The sequence below is a fragment of the Gopherus evgoodei genome, chromosome 13, assembly GCF_007399415.2.
Source record: "Gopherus evgoodei ecotype Sinaloan lineage chromosome 13, rGopEvg1_v1.p, whole genome shotgun sequence".
NCBI classification, from domain to species: Eukaryota; Metazoa; Chordata; order Testudines; family Testudinidae; genus Gopherus; species Gopherus evgoodei.
Genome location: NC_044334.1, coordinates 17,331,140 through 17,350,386, shown reverse-complemented (window position 1 = coordinate 17,350,386; position 19,247 = coordinate 17,331,140). Strand labels below are relative to the sequence as shown.

Here is a 19,247-nt window from a genome sequence, read left to right as displayed (position 1 = left end):
CCTTCTCCCTACCCAGTGATCCCAGCCTTGGGGAAGGATGGGATGTACTCTGCAGTGCACTGTAGGAAGAGAAATCCGGGAGTCCTGGTCTGGGTATGTCATGCCTGCCATGTCTTTCTCCTGTGCGTAGGAGACTGTCTTCTGGTCCTGGTGGGCCACACCTTTGGGCAGAGCAACTTCACATGTCACCTGCCCAGCCAGGGGGCTGTATGTTCAGCCCCCGCTTGCCCAGAGAGAGTGGCTCCCCAGAGTCAGTAGCTCTATAGCTGGTCCTGTGAGCTAGTAGGTCAGTGAAAACAGATGACGTCATCTCTGAAGTGGTTTGTGTGAGTCGTTTGCTGTCTTGAAACCATTAATTAAGTTCCATGGCAGGACAGAAACATGCTGAGGTTCCCTGGGCTGACAGGGCACATTTGCTCCTGACTCTGTGTCTTGCAATGGCAGAGTAACCCCTGCCTGCCCCACTCCTCTTCCCCTCCCGACTCTGAGATGCTTCCCATCTCCCTCGTCTCCCACGGCAATCCCTGCTGGGAGCCTGGGGTACCCCTGCTTCCCCCAGGGGTTGATGGCCTCCGATTCTCTGCCTGTTACTTCCCCCTGCCCCTGACCTCAGCCCTTGGAGCGACCGACCTCGCTGCTGGCTCCTGCGCTGGGAGGAGTCGAGCACAGGATGTAGGGGAGGCGGATGGTGCAGGCGGGGCGAGGAGCAGGGGGTCAGAACTTGCTTCACCCTGTGAGTTCCAAACTAGCTCTGTCTCCCAGAAGACCCCTCTCCTCCCTGGCCCATGCTGTGTCCTAGCGGCCGCTCCTCCCCTTGGCCACATCAGCGAGGGGATTAGCAGTTCCCTTACAGCAGTGGGGCACAAACTTTTCCAATAATGGAATCTATCTGCACCCCACCCCCTCGCCCCTCCATTACTACACAGTCATGGCTTCCTCAGCAGCAGAGCTTGGACTGAAGGCAGAGTTGGGGGCAGTACTGGGGATGGGTGGGGGAGGAGCTGGGGCTGGCAGCAGAGCTGGGCTGGGGGTGTAGAGGGAATGGGGGCAGAGCTGGGGTTTGGGGTGGAGCAGGCTTGGAGACATTCAGGACGGAGGGCTGAATGGGATTGGGGGCAGAGCTGGTCTGGGGGTGGAGTAGGTCTGGAAACATGGCATTCCCTCCCCATCCTCCGTGGGGGCTGGCCCATGCCTGGCTGTATGACTCCCCTACCTGAAACATTCCTCTGTGTCACCTCTAGGGAGTGCCCCCCACAGTATGGGGAACCACTGACTTAGAGGTTAAACCATGACGATGTTATGGATTGATTAGTCTGGGGATTCCATGGCTTGAATGGAGCCTCAGAATAATAATTCCTCCACCTCTTCATGAAGAGTTGAGTTGGGGGCTCGAGCTGATTGTTTGCTCAAGACCTGAGCCCCCAAACATCTGGGCTTTGTGCGCCTTCTTTCCCATTCTCTTCTCCCCGGCCTTCCTGTTCTTGTCCCAGCCCTGAGGCCTGCCCGTGCAGCCCTGAGAGAGAGACAACTCCATTCTCCTACCCTGGAGCGGGCTGGTAGATGCTCCTGGCCATGGTTTCTAGCCAATGTCTTGGGTCCAATTCTCCACACAGGGAGCAACTACAGAATATGACCTTTATCTCCATTAGGCCTTTTCTACTAAAATTTCCTGCCATTCCTACTGCCGGCTCAACTCCATTGGTGGAGGAACGGGAGAGCCCTAGTGCAGATAGGGCACAGATGGCCACCCAGGCCCTTATCTGTATTTGTTATCTCTGTTGGGCTCGGCTGTGGTGGGAAATGTTAGGGAGGAAAGCAGAGTGTGAAAGCAAGGGAGTATGAAGAAGGGGGGCAGGCAGTGGGGCTAGTGATGAAGAACACTAGGTGTTCTTCGTGTGGCCTCTGAGCCAGAGAGGCTAGTAGACATCTGGGTCTTGGGCCTGCTAGTCAGACTAGGTGTACGCAGGGTACGTTCCCAGTAGCTGAAATGCTAAGGGAAGCGACGTACATACGGAAGGCACCATAGCTGTGGTGGTTAGTGTCCATGTAAAGAAGGAATGTCCTGGGTGTGTGAGGCACAAACCAGAGGGGGATCTTTGCAGCCATGATGTCGAGTGCAGGGCAGTTTGCCAGGAGGTGAGTGAATTCAGAAGGGAGCAAGAGTTGGTAAACTGGTGGTGGTTGGACAGGCTAAGAGCCTGTCCTGTCCAACAGGCTGTGGGCTGGAAGATTGTCACCCATCAAGCAAGGAGGATGGAGGTGGTAATCTGAGCTGGCTTGACCTTGAGTGGCTTAATAGTGTCCTTGGTACAAATCAGTCTCGGCTGACAAGGCGACTCCTTGCTCCATGCCGTGGAGGGCTCTGGCAGTTGAATTTGCTGTGTCTCTCACAGACTGGGCCATGAAGCGTGCCCAATCTGTTCCACAGCTGCCGATCATCTTAGGGCTATGCTCTGTGGTGGCGTTGGGCAGTACCGATTGTGTTACTTGGGGAGCTGGAGAGCCAATGAATACCACAGGGTCAGTCGGTCGGTCTGTCCATTAGCCTTGCTAAAAAATTCCCATGGTCTTCATGACAGCTGAGTCCTGTCCCTTCTGTACCACAGGAGAGGCTGTGGGTTGGTGATCGCCTGATGTTATCGTTGCACATGAATGCCCACTTCTTGGGAAACGTGCTGCCCGGCACAGTTGTATTAAGCTGTAGCAATAACACAACAGCCTTTCCTAACAGAATTATTATTGCAGCTGGGTGACTGGGGCAAGACCAGATAAGAATACTTGGCTGCTGGCAATCTGAATTGGCTGCCACTGATTTCCTTGGAGAGAGGTGTGGTCTGAGCACAGGACTTGGAGCCAGGAACTTCCATATTCTTACGCACTCTGTGACCTTAAGCAAGTTACTCCCTTAGGTCCTACTCTGCCTCGGTTCCCCATTTACAAAGTGGCAATGAGACTCCTTAACTCCCCCATGAGGATGAATTGGTAGTTTTAGTAGATGGCTTTGACGATGAGGAGCAATAGGTAAGTGCTGAGTATCGTTGGTCCCACTCAGGCTTGGAAGGGTTTGATTTTTTTTTAATTAATCTTGTTAGATAATATTGTTTAACATTTAAAAAGCCAACAACCCTGGCAGGGTGTTGAAAAGGAGAGTTTCCTGCAGCTGAGATGCAGAATGATCATTCTCGGTAATTGTATGTCTGAGAGAGGAGGCACCAGCTAACCAGGATTGCAGCATCTCTGGTCCTCGTGTTCAGTTCCCTGTTTCATTTTGATTATTACAGCGGAATCCTTCCTGGTCACAGTCAGTCAGTCTCTGCACACGCAGAGATACTGGGGTAGGTATGTCTGGCATATATACCAAGGGAAACAGGAAATCTAATGTTCTGGATCTTGGCTGCTCTCCAGCCTGTTTGTGTCAGGTTGTGACTGCCTTGCTGCCATATGAAATCAGTGGGATAGAAATGTGCAGTGGTCTTTGGTCTTTAGCGTGCGTGACTAGCTCAGCGTTAGTGCTGTTTGCTGGCCTAGAGGGGAGGGTGCTGGGTATGTCTCTCTCGTTCGGGTCTGCTACGCTATGTATTAGCCAGGCCAGATCAAAAGTCACATAGTGGCACTGCCGCGACCTAGCCATGTTTGTGTCTCCAGGCTTCACCCCTGGGAGATGCTACTGCATCCTTGCAGCCTGAAGCTGCAGGGTTGTCACGCACAAGGCCTGATGCGAAGTCGGCTCTTGTGAGATGTGGGCTGGACCCAGGAAAATCCGGCCAGCGCTGTGAATTTTGGAATGGGCAGCAGCTCGGGCAGCAGCTCCTGCACCAGCCCGTCAATAGCTGCAGTGTCTGAACCCTTCTAATTTGCGTGTTGCCAACTGCACAGCTATGCAGTAGCTGTTGTCAGATCCAGCACCCAGGAGGGTGGCCAGCAACTCTGGCACTGAACACTGGGGAGGAAGCTGGCACCAGCATCCCCCGGACTTCACAAGACCAGTTGTGATCAGTCCAGGTTTCCGCAGGGAGCCAGCAATGTTTTTGTAGCAAGGAGGCAGAGAGTAGATACAGCCATGACCCAGTGGGTCACACGGAGCTGCTAAAAGTGTCTCTACATGAAAGCTTCCAGTGGGGTAGGATCTGCAGCCCTGCCTGGGGCTCTGGGAAGCAGGACACCGCTAGCCCTCCTGGCCAGGGCTGACTTGGTGTCTGTACTGGAGATCCCAGTACATGAGAGTGAGGGGCAGTGTGCTGGCGGCATGGAAGTGCCTGTCTTTGAAAGGCTCGGTCTCAGGAACACCTAGAGGCCTAAGCTTGTGCGGATGAATCAATGGGCGGGGGTGTATGGAATGGGGGAGCAGTAATTCCCCAGCATGCTCTTTCTTCCACTGAGCCCTAGGGAGCCCCACTGGCCCTAAGCCAGGGTTGGAGGAGGCATGTCTGGAGTCCTCTGCTGTGTGCTTCCTTCCAGACCCTGCGGGTGTCCTTGCAGGGGTTAAGGCTGCTTGCATCAGCAGCACACTCCCCTCCTGCGGGGCGGGTGGAGGCTCTGAGGGAGCTGCTGTGCGCTAGCATGAAGCCCCTGCATCCGGAGGCCTGGGATCAGAGCTCTCCATGGATACCTGTGCTGTGCGGATTTCAAAGCTCCTGTCTCTAGACCCCCAAGCCCCTTCCCTCCTCTGAGAGGAGCATTAGGAGGAAACTGTTTGGTGCTCTTCGGAATTTCCTGGCCCCTATGCCCCCTTCTCATATGTTTTCTACAGGAGAGTGTGATGTGGCCCCACTCTGATGGTGGGGAGACCTATCGCACCATTGCTGATAACAGGTTCTGCTTTTGTAGGCCCTACATAAACAGACTCTTGCTTCAGCAGTTACCTAAGAAGTGTGTACCTCCCGTAGCTGTGGTGCTGCTACACCCACACAGGTTTGGGCCTGGTGAGCTGTTAACCTTCTCGCTGCTGCTAAACCTGAATACAGTCCTGTTCCTGGCAGCACCGCTCAGAAGAGAGGGAGGGGAAATGGGCATGTGCCAGCCTGAAAAGGACAAACGCGTCTGCTGCAGTAACCACAAACTGCTGAAAGATTCTGAAAATTCTCTCTGCTCAGCTGGCGTCCTCTGGTCGCCTTGAACCAAGAGCAGCATCCCGGAGATGGAGAGAGATGAACGCTCCTGGTGACAGATGCCATCAGATTTCCTGGGGCTACTGGCAGATTGCCAGGCCTAGAAACCATCAGGAGGAAACATTACGTGGAAAGGGAATCTAATTACCCTTCTGGTGAGGGTGGCATTGGTCCTCTTCTGGGGCCAGTCCTGGGAGGTTTCATGTGCTGGGCCACTTGGACTCCTGCTGAAGGCTGGTAGATTTGGGGTAAAGGGAAGTTGCAGGTCACCGTACAAATCCTGTTGGGAAAGTTAAGAAGAGTCTCACGCCTGGAGGGTGAGAAGAATGGATGCCCCCTACCCCAGGGGTAGATTACCTGGCTCAGAAGGGAGGCAGTGGGCTACCCACATGAGTAAGGGCTATTTATGTTGAAGGGGAGCTGCCATTGAGAGGGGAAAGACTAGGTACTGCTAAGGGGGATTGCCTTGTAAAACGTCAGTTGTGAGAGGTACCCCTGCGGGAATGCCTCTGTGCTGGCACACCTGGGCTGCAGCAGCGTGCTGGGCTTGGCACAGACCCGCCCTGCCAGCTCCCTGGGGTGATTTGGCTGCTGCCTTTAGTGCAGTGTCGTTTTTCTGAGCTAATGGTATTTAAATACTGTGGGGCAAGCCAAGAGAGGACTTGTTTTCCTCTTTTGTGGACATCAAATACTCCCTAAGTTCTGCTAATTATAGCTCTAGGCACCAGACAGAGGCTTGGAAGGGTCCCAGCGCAGTCAGCAGCGATGCTCCCAGAGTTGTTTTCTGGAGTCTGGCGGCAGCGCAGCCTGGATGGAAAATGCCTCCTTGCAGAGACGGACGCATCCTAGCGGTGAGAAGAGTGGAAACAAACGGGGCTCCTGGGGTTAGGCTAGTGCTTCTCTCAATAGGCAGAAACGCTTTCCTTCGCCTGCTCTTCGTTGGGCCTGGGCCGCTTTCAGTGATCATGGGTTTGTGCGCCTGTTGCAAGCGTATCCTCTTGCAGCTTGACTCCAGTGACTTCCACTGCGTCTTCACAGTAATGCCATCTCCAGCTTGGAACAAGCCCTCTTTAGTGCCCAATCTTGGCATCTTTTACTCCTGTGAGCAGCCTTGCCCACTTCAGTGGGGCTGTTCTCTGAGTAGGGACTGCAGGATCGGGCCCTTCGCCTGTAACTTGGCTCCTGTCCCAGTGCTGCGGAGTGCCTCTGGGTTGTCCTGGACCAGTAGTGTGCTGCCTTGATGCCGACTGCCGGTGCTGTTCTTATTTGGAGAAATCCCCTGGGTTTGGATGGCAAACTTGACATTTAGGAGGAGCCGGACCTGTTTCCTTTTTTAATAAAGCAAAATCCGCATGGTTTTCCCCCATCTCTTTCCAAACAGCCCTCGGCCCAATGTAGTTCAGTCAATGGAAAGGTACGTCCCTAATTTTCTCCCGAGTTTCCCTATTTATAGCTCTCCAAAGTTGGCAGGTATGTGCTCTGCTGTGGCTTTGAGACTGGGGAGAGGAATCCTGCCTGTGAAGCAGATAGGAACATGCTCAGGGAAAGGCAAGTTGTGCGGGCAGAGGTCTGGCAGTGCTTACTGCAGTGATTGCTAACCGTTCCCACTCTGTCTCCTCCCCATGCATCGGTCTCTCTGCTCTCCAGAGGGTGGGGATCTGCACTATTCAATCACATCTGGAACCTCTCTCTTTGCTGTGAGCCCAGCCAGCGCTCGAGCCTGTCACTCATGCGAGGAGTCTTATTGACCTCAGTGGGAGCGCTAACATCAGTGCGGGCTCCGGGATCCAGCTCTTTAGCTGTGTCTGCAGGTTCTGCTGCTAGTCCAGCTAGAGAGAAACCAGTTTTCAGAGTGACTGGCTCTGAGGGATCAAGTGACTTGCCCACGGTCACTCAGCGAATCTCCTGAGTCCCAGTCCAGTGCCTTCTCCACAAGACCATCCTTTCTCTCTACTTATTGCCCTTTTTAACTTACTCTAGCACTGAGGAGCTTTTCCTGCTGTCCGAGTCCTCTGTGTGGATTACAGGGTGGGTTGGACTGTGCCAATCAGCTGGCAAGCTGTGAATGAGACACTGGGGTAGTATCTAACCTGCAGAGAGGTGCCCTATGATCAGCATGGAAATAGGAAATAGATTGAAGAGACTTTATGTAATTCAATGCGCCGTGAACATGTGATTTGTGTTACTCTGTTGCTCTTCTGTGAATGACTTTGACATACTTTACACGGTAAAATAAGGCGGCTCTTGCTCCCATGGAAGTCAGTGGAGCAGGATCAAACCCATGCCATCATCCTTCGCTTATTATAAGTGCGTATATCACTCTGCATTGGGAGGTCTCAAAGTGCTTTACAAAGGAGCTCGGTATCATTAGCCCTGTATTGCAGATGGGGAAGCAGAGAGGAGAATGGACTTGTCCAGTGTCACCCAGCAGGCTCCTGGCTGAGCCAGGAATAGAACCCAGGTCTGCTGAGACCCAGCCCAGTGCTCTGTGCCTCATGATCACTCCCGTACATGAAGAATAGTGTTTTACCTTTTCAAAGCACTTTACAGATAGTAATTATTGAGTGCTCCCAACACCCATGTATGCTGGGTAAGATAACATTAGCCCCATTGCACAGATGGGGAAACTGAGGCAGATAAATAAATTTGCCAGTGGCCACACAGCACACCAGTGTCAGAGATGCAGTTAGGACTTTTGAGCTCCCGATTCTCCACCCTCATGCACGTTCCTTCAGACCGTCCTGAAGCAGAGACAAAAGGCCCTGAATAATGATGGAAAAAGTGTCAGCAGTAATATTTAATGCAAAGCTGCCTTCTGGGCACTTTTCTTTTTTCTCATGAAGAAGTGTCGGGTCACTATCCTATATATATAATAAAGGCATGAAAAGGTGGATTTGACTCTGGTCTCTCATGAATGAGCGTAAAGCATAAAGCAGGCCGTAATGGTTGAGCCAGGATTTTTCACACTAATTGAGCCAAGTTTGGAGAGACCCGTCCTTGGTTAAGATTTTGAAGAGGGTAGAAATTGTAGGGCCAAGTCCTGCAGTCCTTACTGAGCTAAAACTCTCATTGAGGTCCAAGGAATGAGCAGGGGAAGGTTTGGCCCAGTATCTGTGGATTGCTCTTTCCTCCGCAGTCACATGGAGAGTCAACAATGAAAAATGGCCTATAGCCCTTCACAGCTGGGGGGAGTTAATCTCTGTGATCAAAGTAACAACTGGAGTTGCCCGTTCCATAGTCTAGTGTCTCCCTCTTGTGGAGGAATATAAAAGTGCATCAAGGATGATGAGTAGGCTTGGCAGAATTCCATTTTTTTTTTAATAATGTTGATGGGTGATATTGATGATTTTTTTCACTTATTTTTCACATTTGCAGAATATTATGGGAGGGTGAGACAATAGTTATTTATTTGATAGTAGACACTGAGATTCAAAACACAAATGGTCACCATTTATATAAAGTAAATATCCTTACATTAAACTCTGGTAAGTTTTCAAGACCTATCAGTACGTTTTGATGATTGATGGAAATAGATTTTTAATGGATTTGTGTGTGTTCCATGAAATTTACATTTACCAATAAAAATTCAATTCTCCCAAGCCAATCTGACTGTCAAAGCTTGGCCGTTACTGTGCTGCGTCGAGCGCTGGTTGGAAAAAGGCATGTTTGGTGTGAAAATGTTAATGAGAAACGTGTCTGTTTTTGTTTTGTGTTTTGCTGAAAAATGTCACAATCTGATCTGTTCCGACCAGCTCTGCTTCCATCCATTTCGGCGCACGTACAAACTATGCCAGAGTCATGAATACACTGGCTGTGTGTTCTCCTCTGATTTGCATGTGGGTAATGGCGTACAGCCCAGCAAGCAAGCAAGAGCTGGTGGTGCTGGGAACTGTGAATTTACATCTTATTCAGATTCTTGGGTTGATTTCTCCCCTCTGGGGCCTAGCAGCTGCACAGTTCCTGACTAGATTTGTATTATGATGCTTCTCAGCCATGCCCAATTGTGCTCAGGGCTGTCCCTCTAGTGAGAGAGAGTCTCTGCCCCAAGGAGATCGCAGGTATATGGCAGACAAGGGTGAGAAAGAGGCTATATTAGCATCTTGTTTCACAGAGAGAAAATGGAGGCATACAGGGGAGTCTATGGCAAAGCACCTGAACCCAGCTTTCCTGAGTCTAGGGCGATGTCTGCACTGTAGGGAGAAGTGTGACTGCAGCACGGGTAGGCAGACCCCCAGCCAGCTTTGGAAGAGCTAGATCGAATAACAAGAGTTGCGGCAGGACGGGCTGCTGCTCCTGTTACATACGCAGAGTGCTGGGTGGGCTTGGGCTGCTGCAGCTTCGCTGCTGCTGCTATTGAAGCTTGCTAGATTAGAGCTCCCTGGGGTATGCAGCTGCACCTTTCATCGCAGTGTAGACATGCTCTCAGCCCAGGGCTTTAGCCACAGGACATCCTTCCTCTTTGCCTATTGCTCACCCAAGGGCACGTTTTCAGCGCAGCAGGCTGAGCGTTGGCCTTCTGCTTCCCACCGTCTCCACTGAGGTTTGTACAGCACTGTCCCAACTTTGCTGTACTCAGGTGGTTTACAAGTGTGCAGAACTCGGCACCTCCAAACAAAGCTAGAGCAGAGCTTCCACCAGCCCTGAGAGAAAGGAAGGGCGGGAGCGGGGCCTGGATGAAGGGATCCAGGAGGGAGAAAGGGTAAAAGAATCCAAGCATGTTGGTTGCTAACTGGTTGCCTGACGGGAAGATGCCGACGAACATCTGCAAGGATGGGGCTTCCACAGTCTCTGTTGGCAGCTTGTTCCATTGCCCAAATACTTCTGGTTAGAAACGTTTGATTCTGCTGAACTTCTAGCTTGATACTTTATTCGGCCCTTATTGATGCTGAATAACTAGACCTGCTCTTCCTGGTAACGTCCCTTTGTTTCTTTGTGGACAGTGATAATCTCCTCCTTTTGCTGTAGGCTGACCAGTCCCACTTCTCTTATGTTCACCTTCTGAACCTGTCATCCTTTGGGTTGTTCCCTTCTGATCTCTCTCCAGTTTATCTGCGCCCTTTTCAGAGCATGGTGCCCAAAATCAAGTGCAGTCAGTGCCCTGGCTGAGGTGTAACTTGTGCCAACCAGGGCAAAACAACCTCCCCGCTTGGCTTCCATGTGGTACACGAGGTTGAGTTGTCTTTGCGAAGGGTTTCATCATGATTATGGCCCGAGTAGCCCAGACAGCGTGCAGTATTTACCTTCTTTACTTGAGGAGTGAACAAGGCTGCCGCTTTCTGATCTGCTCTGTGCAACCAAGACTTTGCTGGTCCCCAGAAATGCACTGGGTGATGTGCAGCTTTCTGTGCTCTTAGGAAGCTGCGCTCTGTGTGATGTGCCTCGAGCAAGCCTCACTAGGGATTGTAAGGAGGAGGGAACCAGCTGGTGCAACCAGTAGGATGGAGCTATCATATTACTTGGCTCTCTTGTTCTTGAGGTGCCAGAATTTCTCCATCTTGTTGGCTGCATCTAATGCTGAGTCCTTCCTGTCAACAGCACACTGAGGATCCTCCAGCAGTGCAGGAAGGACCCTTACTCTGCAGCATTAATTATATCCAAGTACATCCTGCACACAAGGGTAAAGAAGCCATTCTGCTGAGCTGCAGGGTTCTTCCAATGTTCTGCTTTGTCCAGTGCCTTTCTGCACACTGGGTATGAGGCTTTCGACTGTTCCCCCTGCTTGAGAACATGGTTTGAGCCCACCTCTCCCATCTCACCACGTATGGAAGTGAAGCCTCCACCCACCTCAAAGCCTGTTGTGAGCCTGTCTCACTAGCTATTCCCTGAGCTTCTCTTTCCACTTGGCACTCTGGTCAAAGTGGGGTGAGAGTGCAGATACCAAGTGCTCTGGCTTCAGCGGCCTGGATGCTTGGATGGTGGTATTAGCAGCAAAGTGTGTGGTCTGAGCTGCCCAGCCCTGCAACCAGCCGAACATCGTGGGCTCTTTCAAACAACACTCTTGGTGTTGCTCACCCATTGCTGACGGGAGGCCTGTGATCAGAGCCAAATGCCCATGTTTTACTGCCTTCAGAATGGCATCCAGGCAGTGACAGCACCGGCAGCCCATCTGTGTTTCCGCTAGGCAGATCAGGGAGGCTTGATCTCATTAGCTAAGGCTCAGGCGAGAAGCCTAATTCAAGGAGTTGGCACAGGATGACACTTGCCTTCAGAAGAGCCGCTCCTGCGGTGCTGAAGAAAGCCGTGCTGTTTGGTTCTCTCTCCATCTTGTGGCACTTGGTCAGCAGTGAACTCGACTGACATCATGAGTTACTTTGGTTTGGCTGTGAGTAGAGATAGAGACTTTGCTGGGAATATCAGGCTCATGTCCAAAGGGCTTTTACAGGGATCCGTAAGTTGTTCTCAGTTTTACACCCTGAAGAGAGAGCCCTCTGCCCTATGCTGACCATGATGGAGAAGGTTGTCTATTGCTTCTGCTCTGTCCTTTGGTGTGCAGTGAGGCAAATGCGCTGGGTTCTTCCCATGGCTACTGAAACCAGACCTCGATTGTCCAGTCTTAGCCAAGGACAGAATCTGTCCCACCACGACTTGTGTGCTAATCTATGTAATTTTGTCTTTGTTCATTCTGCTGCAGTTTCCTTTCCCCATTTGTCCTGTTAACGCCTTGCTGTTCACTGGAGCACTCGTGTTCTGCTTGTCTGAGCTGTGGTCTTCAGTTTTGCCAGCTAACCCAAGCCAAAGCTATGCATACCCTTTTCTCCGGGGTATAATTTTAGGTTGGGCTGCTGTATGATGGTATAACCCATGTCTGTTTTTAATTCATGGTCAGTACAACAAATCTGAGTCTCCTCTTTGTCCTGTATGTGCTTGCAAAGTGCATAGAGGAGGAAATTCACCTCTGTCCAGGGTGCCCTCACTAGACCTATATGCCACTTACAACCTATTTAGGGGGTTTATGTAGTGCAAGGCCCTTGTACTCTGGCCTGCTGCCCAGAGGGGAATTTCACCCATTGTTCTTTGTGTTTATCCCTTAAACAAATTCTTTCAATGGCTTGTCTTCCCTTCGGTAGTCCAGCGTTCGCTCTGCAGCGTGGCATTTACCCTAATAAGTATATCAATTACCCAGCACCTTTCTTACTTACACACACACACACACACACACCATGCCCTCCCCCAAGCAGCTTGCAATCTAAACAAGACAGGGCTAGAGACACGGTGCAGGAGAGGGCGGTGGTTGGGATCGCTGATGATGAGGAGCTGGGGGGACGATGGCTTGATATTATTCCTTTATTAATGGGTACACTCGTGGAACAGAACCGGAGTTCAGGAAGACTATTGCCTAGCACAGTCTACTGCTGCTGCAGGTTTCTCTGACCTGGGCAAAGGGCTATATTACAAGAAGAATAACTGACACGTGAGTTGGAATCCCCTTGGTATTGGAGTTCATACCACGCAGTGTAATGTCACATTCTGTTCTGAGAACATTTGGCAAGAGGCTGCGTGGCCCAGTGGGTAGAGCCCTGGGCTGGGACTGGAGTCCTGGCGTCTAGGCCCAGCTTTACTGCTGGCATGACTCTGGCCCAATCTCTTTCCTTCCTGGTCTTGTCTCTCCCTCTGGGTTTGAACAGCGTCTGTCAAGCTCAGTTATATTCTGTACCATTGTCCAGCTCAATCCCAGTGATAGTTAAATTGGAACAAGAAATCAAGAAGTGGAGAGGCACAGGCAAGGACAGAGCGGGGAGGAGAGCTGAGAGAGAGACCAAGTCCAGGAGCTGTTGGAAGAAAAGAGGGCCCTGGATTCTGAAATGACCCTGTATCTCTGCTGAGCTCCTGTCTAAAAGCTACTGACCCCAGAGAACTGAGATAGAATGTGCTGTTCCTCCCCTTGTCAGGGTCGTCATGCATTTGACTTGTGATTTGTGGGGCAGGGTGAGCTTTACCACGATGACGGAGTGGGGGGTTTAGAAGGGCACCAGCAGGGTAAGGTTAGGCTTCGATGGGCCTCTGCAAGTTTCCACCTGGAACCATGGGAATTCCAGTGTGGCTGAACCCAGCTAAGCGACCGTCTCAGGCTAATGGGGTGGGTCTGTGGACGGGCGTGTTTGAAAAGCACAAAACGTGCCTCTCTCTTTGCCCCATAATTTCTAGTTTGGTGGCTGTGCCAGATCAGGAGCCAGGATGACGTCCCCTAAAATTGCAGAAAGAGGCTGGCTTTGGGACCAGTAGCCACTCTCCCTAAAGCATTTTTCAATACTGTATCTCAAACCCTGCAGCTTTAAGAGGGACGTTATAGCCAAAACCTGCCTCTCTGCATTTCCGTTTTCCTCTGTTCTCCTTTGCATTCCAAGGCATGTTCTCCTAGCTGGGATTCCACGCTGGACCCCATTCCAGATAGTGCTGTGTGCAATTTAATGCCCTTTCATGGTGCAGTAGCTCCTTGTTTTTAGCTGCATTGTCAGCACTCCTCCCTGGGCTTACTGGCAGCAAAGTGGCTTAGTTGCAACCCACCAGTGTTGCTTCCCAGCTAGGAAAAATGCTCCAATCACATTCATGAGTCTGCTGCACCAATCTATGCCTGCTGCCACACCAGTTACTACTAGGACAGGCACTCCTGGTTGGTGGCCTGTGGTCGGGGAGGATGTCTTCAGACCATGGTCTGCCAAGCAGGGACGGGCGAGTGGTTCAAAAGGGGACGATTCGCTTACAAAGTGGTAGACAGAATGGAAGAGTTGGAGAAACACCTGGGTTAGAGGGAAGACGCTGAGGCAATGGCTCCTCCTGTGTCTCGGGCCGTTGCCTCGGCGGCTCAGTGTACGGGCTTCTTGTGCAGAAAGCTGTGGGAACGTTTTTGCTTTTCACCCACAAACAAACACCAGGCTCTAGCTGTGGAATCCTCCATTCGGTGGTGGTGGTGGGGGGATCTTGCCTTCAGGAGAAAGCTGCAGCCTTCTGAGTAACAAGGCGTCTGTAGCAGTGGTATCTTGTGAGTGGATTACAATTGGTGGGCCTGATTCTGAGAGAGGCTGAGCCCCCACAGCACCACACAGCAGTTGCAGTGGCTTAACATATCTCAGGATCAGGCCTTGGTGTTTGGCTGCCAGAGCTCAGCACTGGGAGGGAGCAAAATGCAGCGGCTGGAATTGGAACAAGCTGTTGGCAGGGAGGCTCAGGGGAGGGTTACTCACGTGTGATGACAGCTGCTCTACGGAGGGAGTTTTCCTGCTTTGGGAATGTTTCCCAGCTCTCCTCCCTTCCCCCTTTGAACAACCATAATGTCTCTTTGTAACTCCCTCAACGACCATCCTCTGCCTCCCTCTATTGTCCATCCCTCTGTCTCTGCCTAGCGCAACAATAAAGATCCAGTGAATTTAGTTTCTTCTCAGGGGGGGCAGCATCGACTGAAGCCCTGCTGTGCCTGTGGGCCAGTCGCTTCCCTGCTCTGTTCCTCAGTTGCTCAATCTGTGAAATGGGGATAAGGATGTTCACTTTTTTGTGCTTTGAGATCCAGGGGTGGGAAGCGCCAGGCACGGGCTAGGGTAGTATTCCTCATGCCCAGGAGAGCTAGCTGAAGCTGTTTCCGCAGGGGAGGGGCTGGAATGCCAGTTAGGACTGAGAGAGAGACTGGCACAGGCTGTGTAATTAGGTTGCAGCTTCAGGGACAGGGGAACATGAGGGAGAGAGCAAGATCAGATGACCCTTGACGACTCCTCCTTAGTGCCTCCCCTAAAGCATTTCAGCTATGGAAGGTTACTGCCAAATATTCCAGAGGAGAGAGCAGAGATGACACTCTGGAGAGCTGGAGCTGAGCGGGGAGCAGAGCTGATAACACGTTCTTCTCCCCGTCAGCTGGAATGGAGTTCTGTTCCTCATTGTTCATTACATGGCTCCTCTGCAGCTGGAGGCTGAAATCTCCTATACCAATCTTCCTACACCCGTCTACCTTGCTGGCTCATTAGGATAGCACTAGCAGGGGGAGAGGTTTTTTTAAAACAGCACTGAGGCATTTGATTGGAAAGATAATGATCCACTTTGGAAAAAGGAATAAAAAGAAGCAAAAGTTAGGGAACTTGCAACAGACCGAATCCTCCCACTGTGTCTTTAAATAACAGCCAGAGCCTGGTCTCAAGCAGCAGCGAAGGGTCAAAAATCCCAACTCAGCCTTAACTCACATCCGGGTAAACTCCCTTTTCCCTCCCACCCCAGCCTGAAGAACAAACAAGTGAAGCACAGTGGGGTCTTTTTTAGGACCAGTGCGCAGGCTCAGGCTGAAATGAAGCCCTGGACTCTCAGCCCTCGCTCTGAACTTCAGGGGCTGTAACGTGTCTGTGGCAGATGCAGTTGTTGTTATTAGGGGCTTGTCATGTGCGGTGGGAGCGTCCGCGTCACAGACGGGGGCTGTCACAGCTCAACGGTTAGAGGGGCTGCGTTTCACCAGATTGCAAATCCAGCCAGCCCCCCTGATTCCCGCCCCCCATAAGAGACCTCAGAGGTGGGGTGTGGTGGAAGGAGGCATTGTAACATCATTCCCCCGTGTTGGCTATTGTGAGTGCTCACTCCCCCCCACTCCCCCTCCAGTCGCTGTCACTTTGGTCCTATTCTTGTTCGCACGCCCCATCTGCAGGCCAGGCAGCCGCAGCAGCACAGGAAATTCCAACCCGCTGGCTGTCGTGGGAGCTCTCTCCCTTGCAGAGGGGCTGAGCTGTGCGTGTGTGTGTCTGTGCGTGCATGCGCGCAGGCGGGGGGTGGCTGCCTTATGGATTTATTCAAGGCTGGGAGTGAACACATGGGTGGTGGTTGTGGTGTTTCTTTGGCCCACGGCGGCTCTCAGACTCGCCTGCCGGGGTTATGGATTCAATCATTATTCAGGAGCTGTTAGTGGAGCGGCTGCTTTCTCCGCGGACGCAGGCCCAGAGAAGCCACCTGGTCAAGCTGAAGGTACAGGGTGTATTTATAGCAGTCTGTGGTGGAAGAATGCTGCCTGAGGAGAAGGGTTTAACCATGGAAGGGACCTCTGAGGGCTGGGGAGCAGAAAGACGCAGGAAGCAGACAGCAGAACTGGGTTGAGTGTAAGGGGCTGCAGCGAGGTGTCGGACAGCTGGGAGACACATGCCAGAATAGCGTTGTGGGTGATTTCCCACAGTGACTCCCCACTGCTCCCATCTGAGTAGGGCAAGGGAAGGGGGAGGCGGTGGGTGTGTACGTGTACATACTACCTGGTGTGTTTTACCATGTTAACGTTGCATTTCACTAACCAGCTTTTTTTTTCTTGCTGTTGTTCTGGGCTGGTGACCGTGTCTTGAGTTCACCCACACACTGTGCTGCTAGGCCTGGCCTGAGAAGGGGGTGTGAGGGGAGCAGGCCATGGAAGCTGCAGTTTTTGATCCAGGCAGTTGCTTTTGCCTCTTGCCTGCTCCAGTTTCTGAAAAGGGAAGGGGAGTACAGGCCCATCGCTGTATGCTCACTGCTCTGGCAGAGATGTGGTGTGTCATATCCCCTATACCGAGCATTGTGTTTATCTGGCCATCGGGAGGGGCACTGAGGAGCTTGCTGGGAACTGAGCACTGACCAATGTGGTTGGAGCACTCTCTGCACCACTCAGAGGCCAGGACAATGTGTATGGGACCACATCCGCTGAGAGCCAGGGTGCAGGCAGGGGAGCCATCAACATCCTGGCTTGGGATGGATCATATCTTGCCGTCTGGCATCTGGCTGATTTTCACCATCATTAACAAGTCACTAGTTCTAACTAAACCCACTGGGTCAAATTGATCCCTAGGATAATCACTGGGTTAGTGATCCCGTTATATGAAACGGCAGGTCTGCCAGTGTAGAGGGGGTCGGTTGTAAAGGAGATGGGGAGAAGCCAGTATGTGCGCATTTCAAACTGCTCCCGCAGCACCTCTGGAGGCAACGTGCATTGTGCCGCACACCTTAAATTCCAGCGTACATACGTAGACGGCCCCTGGCCGAGTGCCACAGCAGTACAAGGGATTTCTTCCCTTTAGCAGACACCCAAGTGCCAGCACTCCTAACAGAGGGGTAGGGTGTGACCTGCGTAGATCTCAGCCTGCAGGCTGCTGTTACCGTCTGTACCCTTTGTGCACCATCAGCCTCGTTAGGGCTGACTAGGGAGTATGCTGGGATCTCCCCAAGACATAATGTATCATCGTGGCCTTCGGCGAACTGGGCAGCATGTCCCGAACTAGAGATTAGACCCATTTGCTTTGCTGTAAGCACTTTGATTTATAAACAGGGCCCCGAAGGTCGGTGACACCTCCGCTTTCACTCTGGCTGGCTTCAGCTGTTGCCTGTGGGGCACAGAATCGTAGAAGATTAGGGTTGGAAGAGACCTCAGGAGGTCATCTAGTCCAACCTCCTCTCAAAGCAGGACCAACCCCAACTAAATCATCCCAGCCAGGTCTTTGTCAAGCTGGGCCTTAAAAACCTCTAAGGATGGAGATTCCGCCACCTCCCCAGGTAACCCATTCTAGAGCTTTACCACCCTCCTAGTGAAATAGTGTTTCCTAATATCCAACCTAAACCTCCCCCACTGCAACTCGAGACCATTGCTCCTTGTTCTGTCATCTACCACCACTGAGAACAGCCTAGCTCCATCCTCTTTGGAGCCCCCCTTCAGATAGTTGAAGGCTATCAAATCCCTCCTCACTCTTCTCTTGTGCAGACTAAATAAGCCCAGTTCTCTCAGCCTCTCATAAATCATGTGCCCCAGCCCCCTGATCATTTTCGTTGCCCTCTGCTGGACTCTCTCATTTGTCCACATTCTTTCTCTAATGGGGGGCCCAAAACTGGACGCAATACTCCAGATGTGGCCTCACCAGTGCCAAATAGAGGGGAATAATCACTTCCATCAATCTGCTGACAGTGCTCCTACTAATGCAGCCTAGTATGCTATTAGCCTTCTTGGCAACAAGGGCACACTGCTGACTCATATCCAGCTTCTCATCCACTGTAGTCCCCATGTCCTTTTCTGCAAAACTGCTGCTTAGCCTGTTGGTCCCCAGCCTGTAGCTGTACATGGGATTCTTCTGTCCTAAGTGCAGGACTCTGCACTTATCCTTGTTGAACCTCATCAGATTTCTTTCGGCCCAATCCTCCAATTTGTCTAGGTCACTCTGGACCCTATACTACCCTGTAGTGTATCTACCTTGCCCCCCATTTAGTGTCATCCTTGAACTTGCTGAGGGCGCAATCCATCCCATCATCCAGATCATTAAAGAAGATGTTGAACAAAACCAACCCCAGGACCAACCCCTTGGGCACTCCACTTGATACTGCCTGCCAACTAGACATCGAGCCGTTGATCACTACCTGTTGAGCCCGATAATCTAGCCAGCTTTCTATCCACCTTATAATCCATTCATCCAATCCATACTTTTTAACTTGCTGGCAAGAATACTCTAGGACACCATATCAAAAGCTTTGCTAAAGTCAGGATATATCTTGTCCACCGCTTTCCCTATATCCACAGAGCCAGTTATCACAGAAAGCAGTCAGGTTGCCCTTGGTGAATCCATGTTGACTGTTCCTCTCCTCCAAGTGCCAGGGTCACTCCTCCAGGGTTGCGTGACAACCTGAGGCCTTCGTGCAGGTGTGAGACTGACCCTAAAGGACACACATGCAAAGGAGGCAGCAGGGCTCTGCCTGGAAGGATGTGGCTGACCTGTCTCTGTTCAAGGCTGACATCCTGCCTGCTGCTGCTGTTTTACTTGGGGCCAGTGGGGCTCCTTTAGACATCTGAATATCATGGGCTGTATTACATGAGGCTTGGCCAAGCCCCATATTAGGACTCTGCGGGGGGAGAGGGAGCTTTTGCAGTGTTGCCCATCTCCGAGGTCCAAGCCCCTAGCCTGCTGGACAGCGGGATTTTACCTCTACTCCTGATCCACAGGTGGAAAGACACCTGCCCTCCTGCACCATCTGTGCTCAGACATCCTGGAGCCCACCATTCCTGCAGCACTGTGTCTGCTGCTCTTTCCAGGTGGATGACCCGAGAGCGTCAGTGTCGGGTATTAAGGAATACGTCTATTAGTGCAGCATCAGCTTGAATGAAAAAGGCACAAACAAATCATCAAACGTAATAAACATGTTGGATTTATCGTATGCCATGGGCACCGGCCACCT

General features: G+C 51.7%; 1 protein-coding gene across 2 annotated transcripts in view; it reads left to right on the top strand.

Moving 5' to 3' along the window:
- Positions 1 to 19,247, top strand: part of SEPTIN5 (septin 5) — a 57,846-nt gene that overhangs the window by 21,800 nt on the left and 16,799 nt on the right. Inside the window, exon 1 of one of the 2 annotated variants that reach the window (XM_030582691.1) lies at positions 15,757 to 16,040. The exons of the other annotated variant lie outside the window; for it this stretch is intronic. Within the exon in view, the coding sequence (XP_030438551.1) occupies positions 15,951 to 16,040 (90 nt within the window). The 5' untranslated portion in view covers positions 15,757 to 15,950. Of the gene's footprint in view, positions 1 to 15,756; positions 16,041 to 19,247 lie in introns of those variants that run through there. 2 annotated transcript variants of the gene reach the window in all.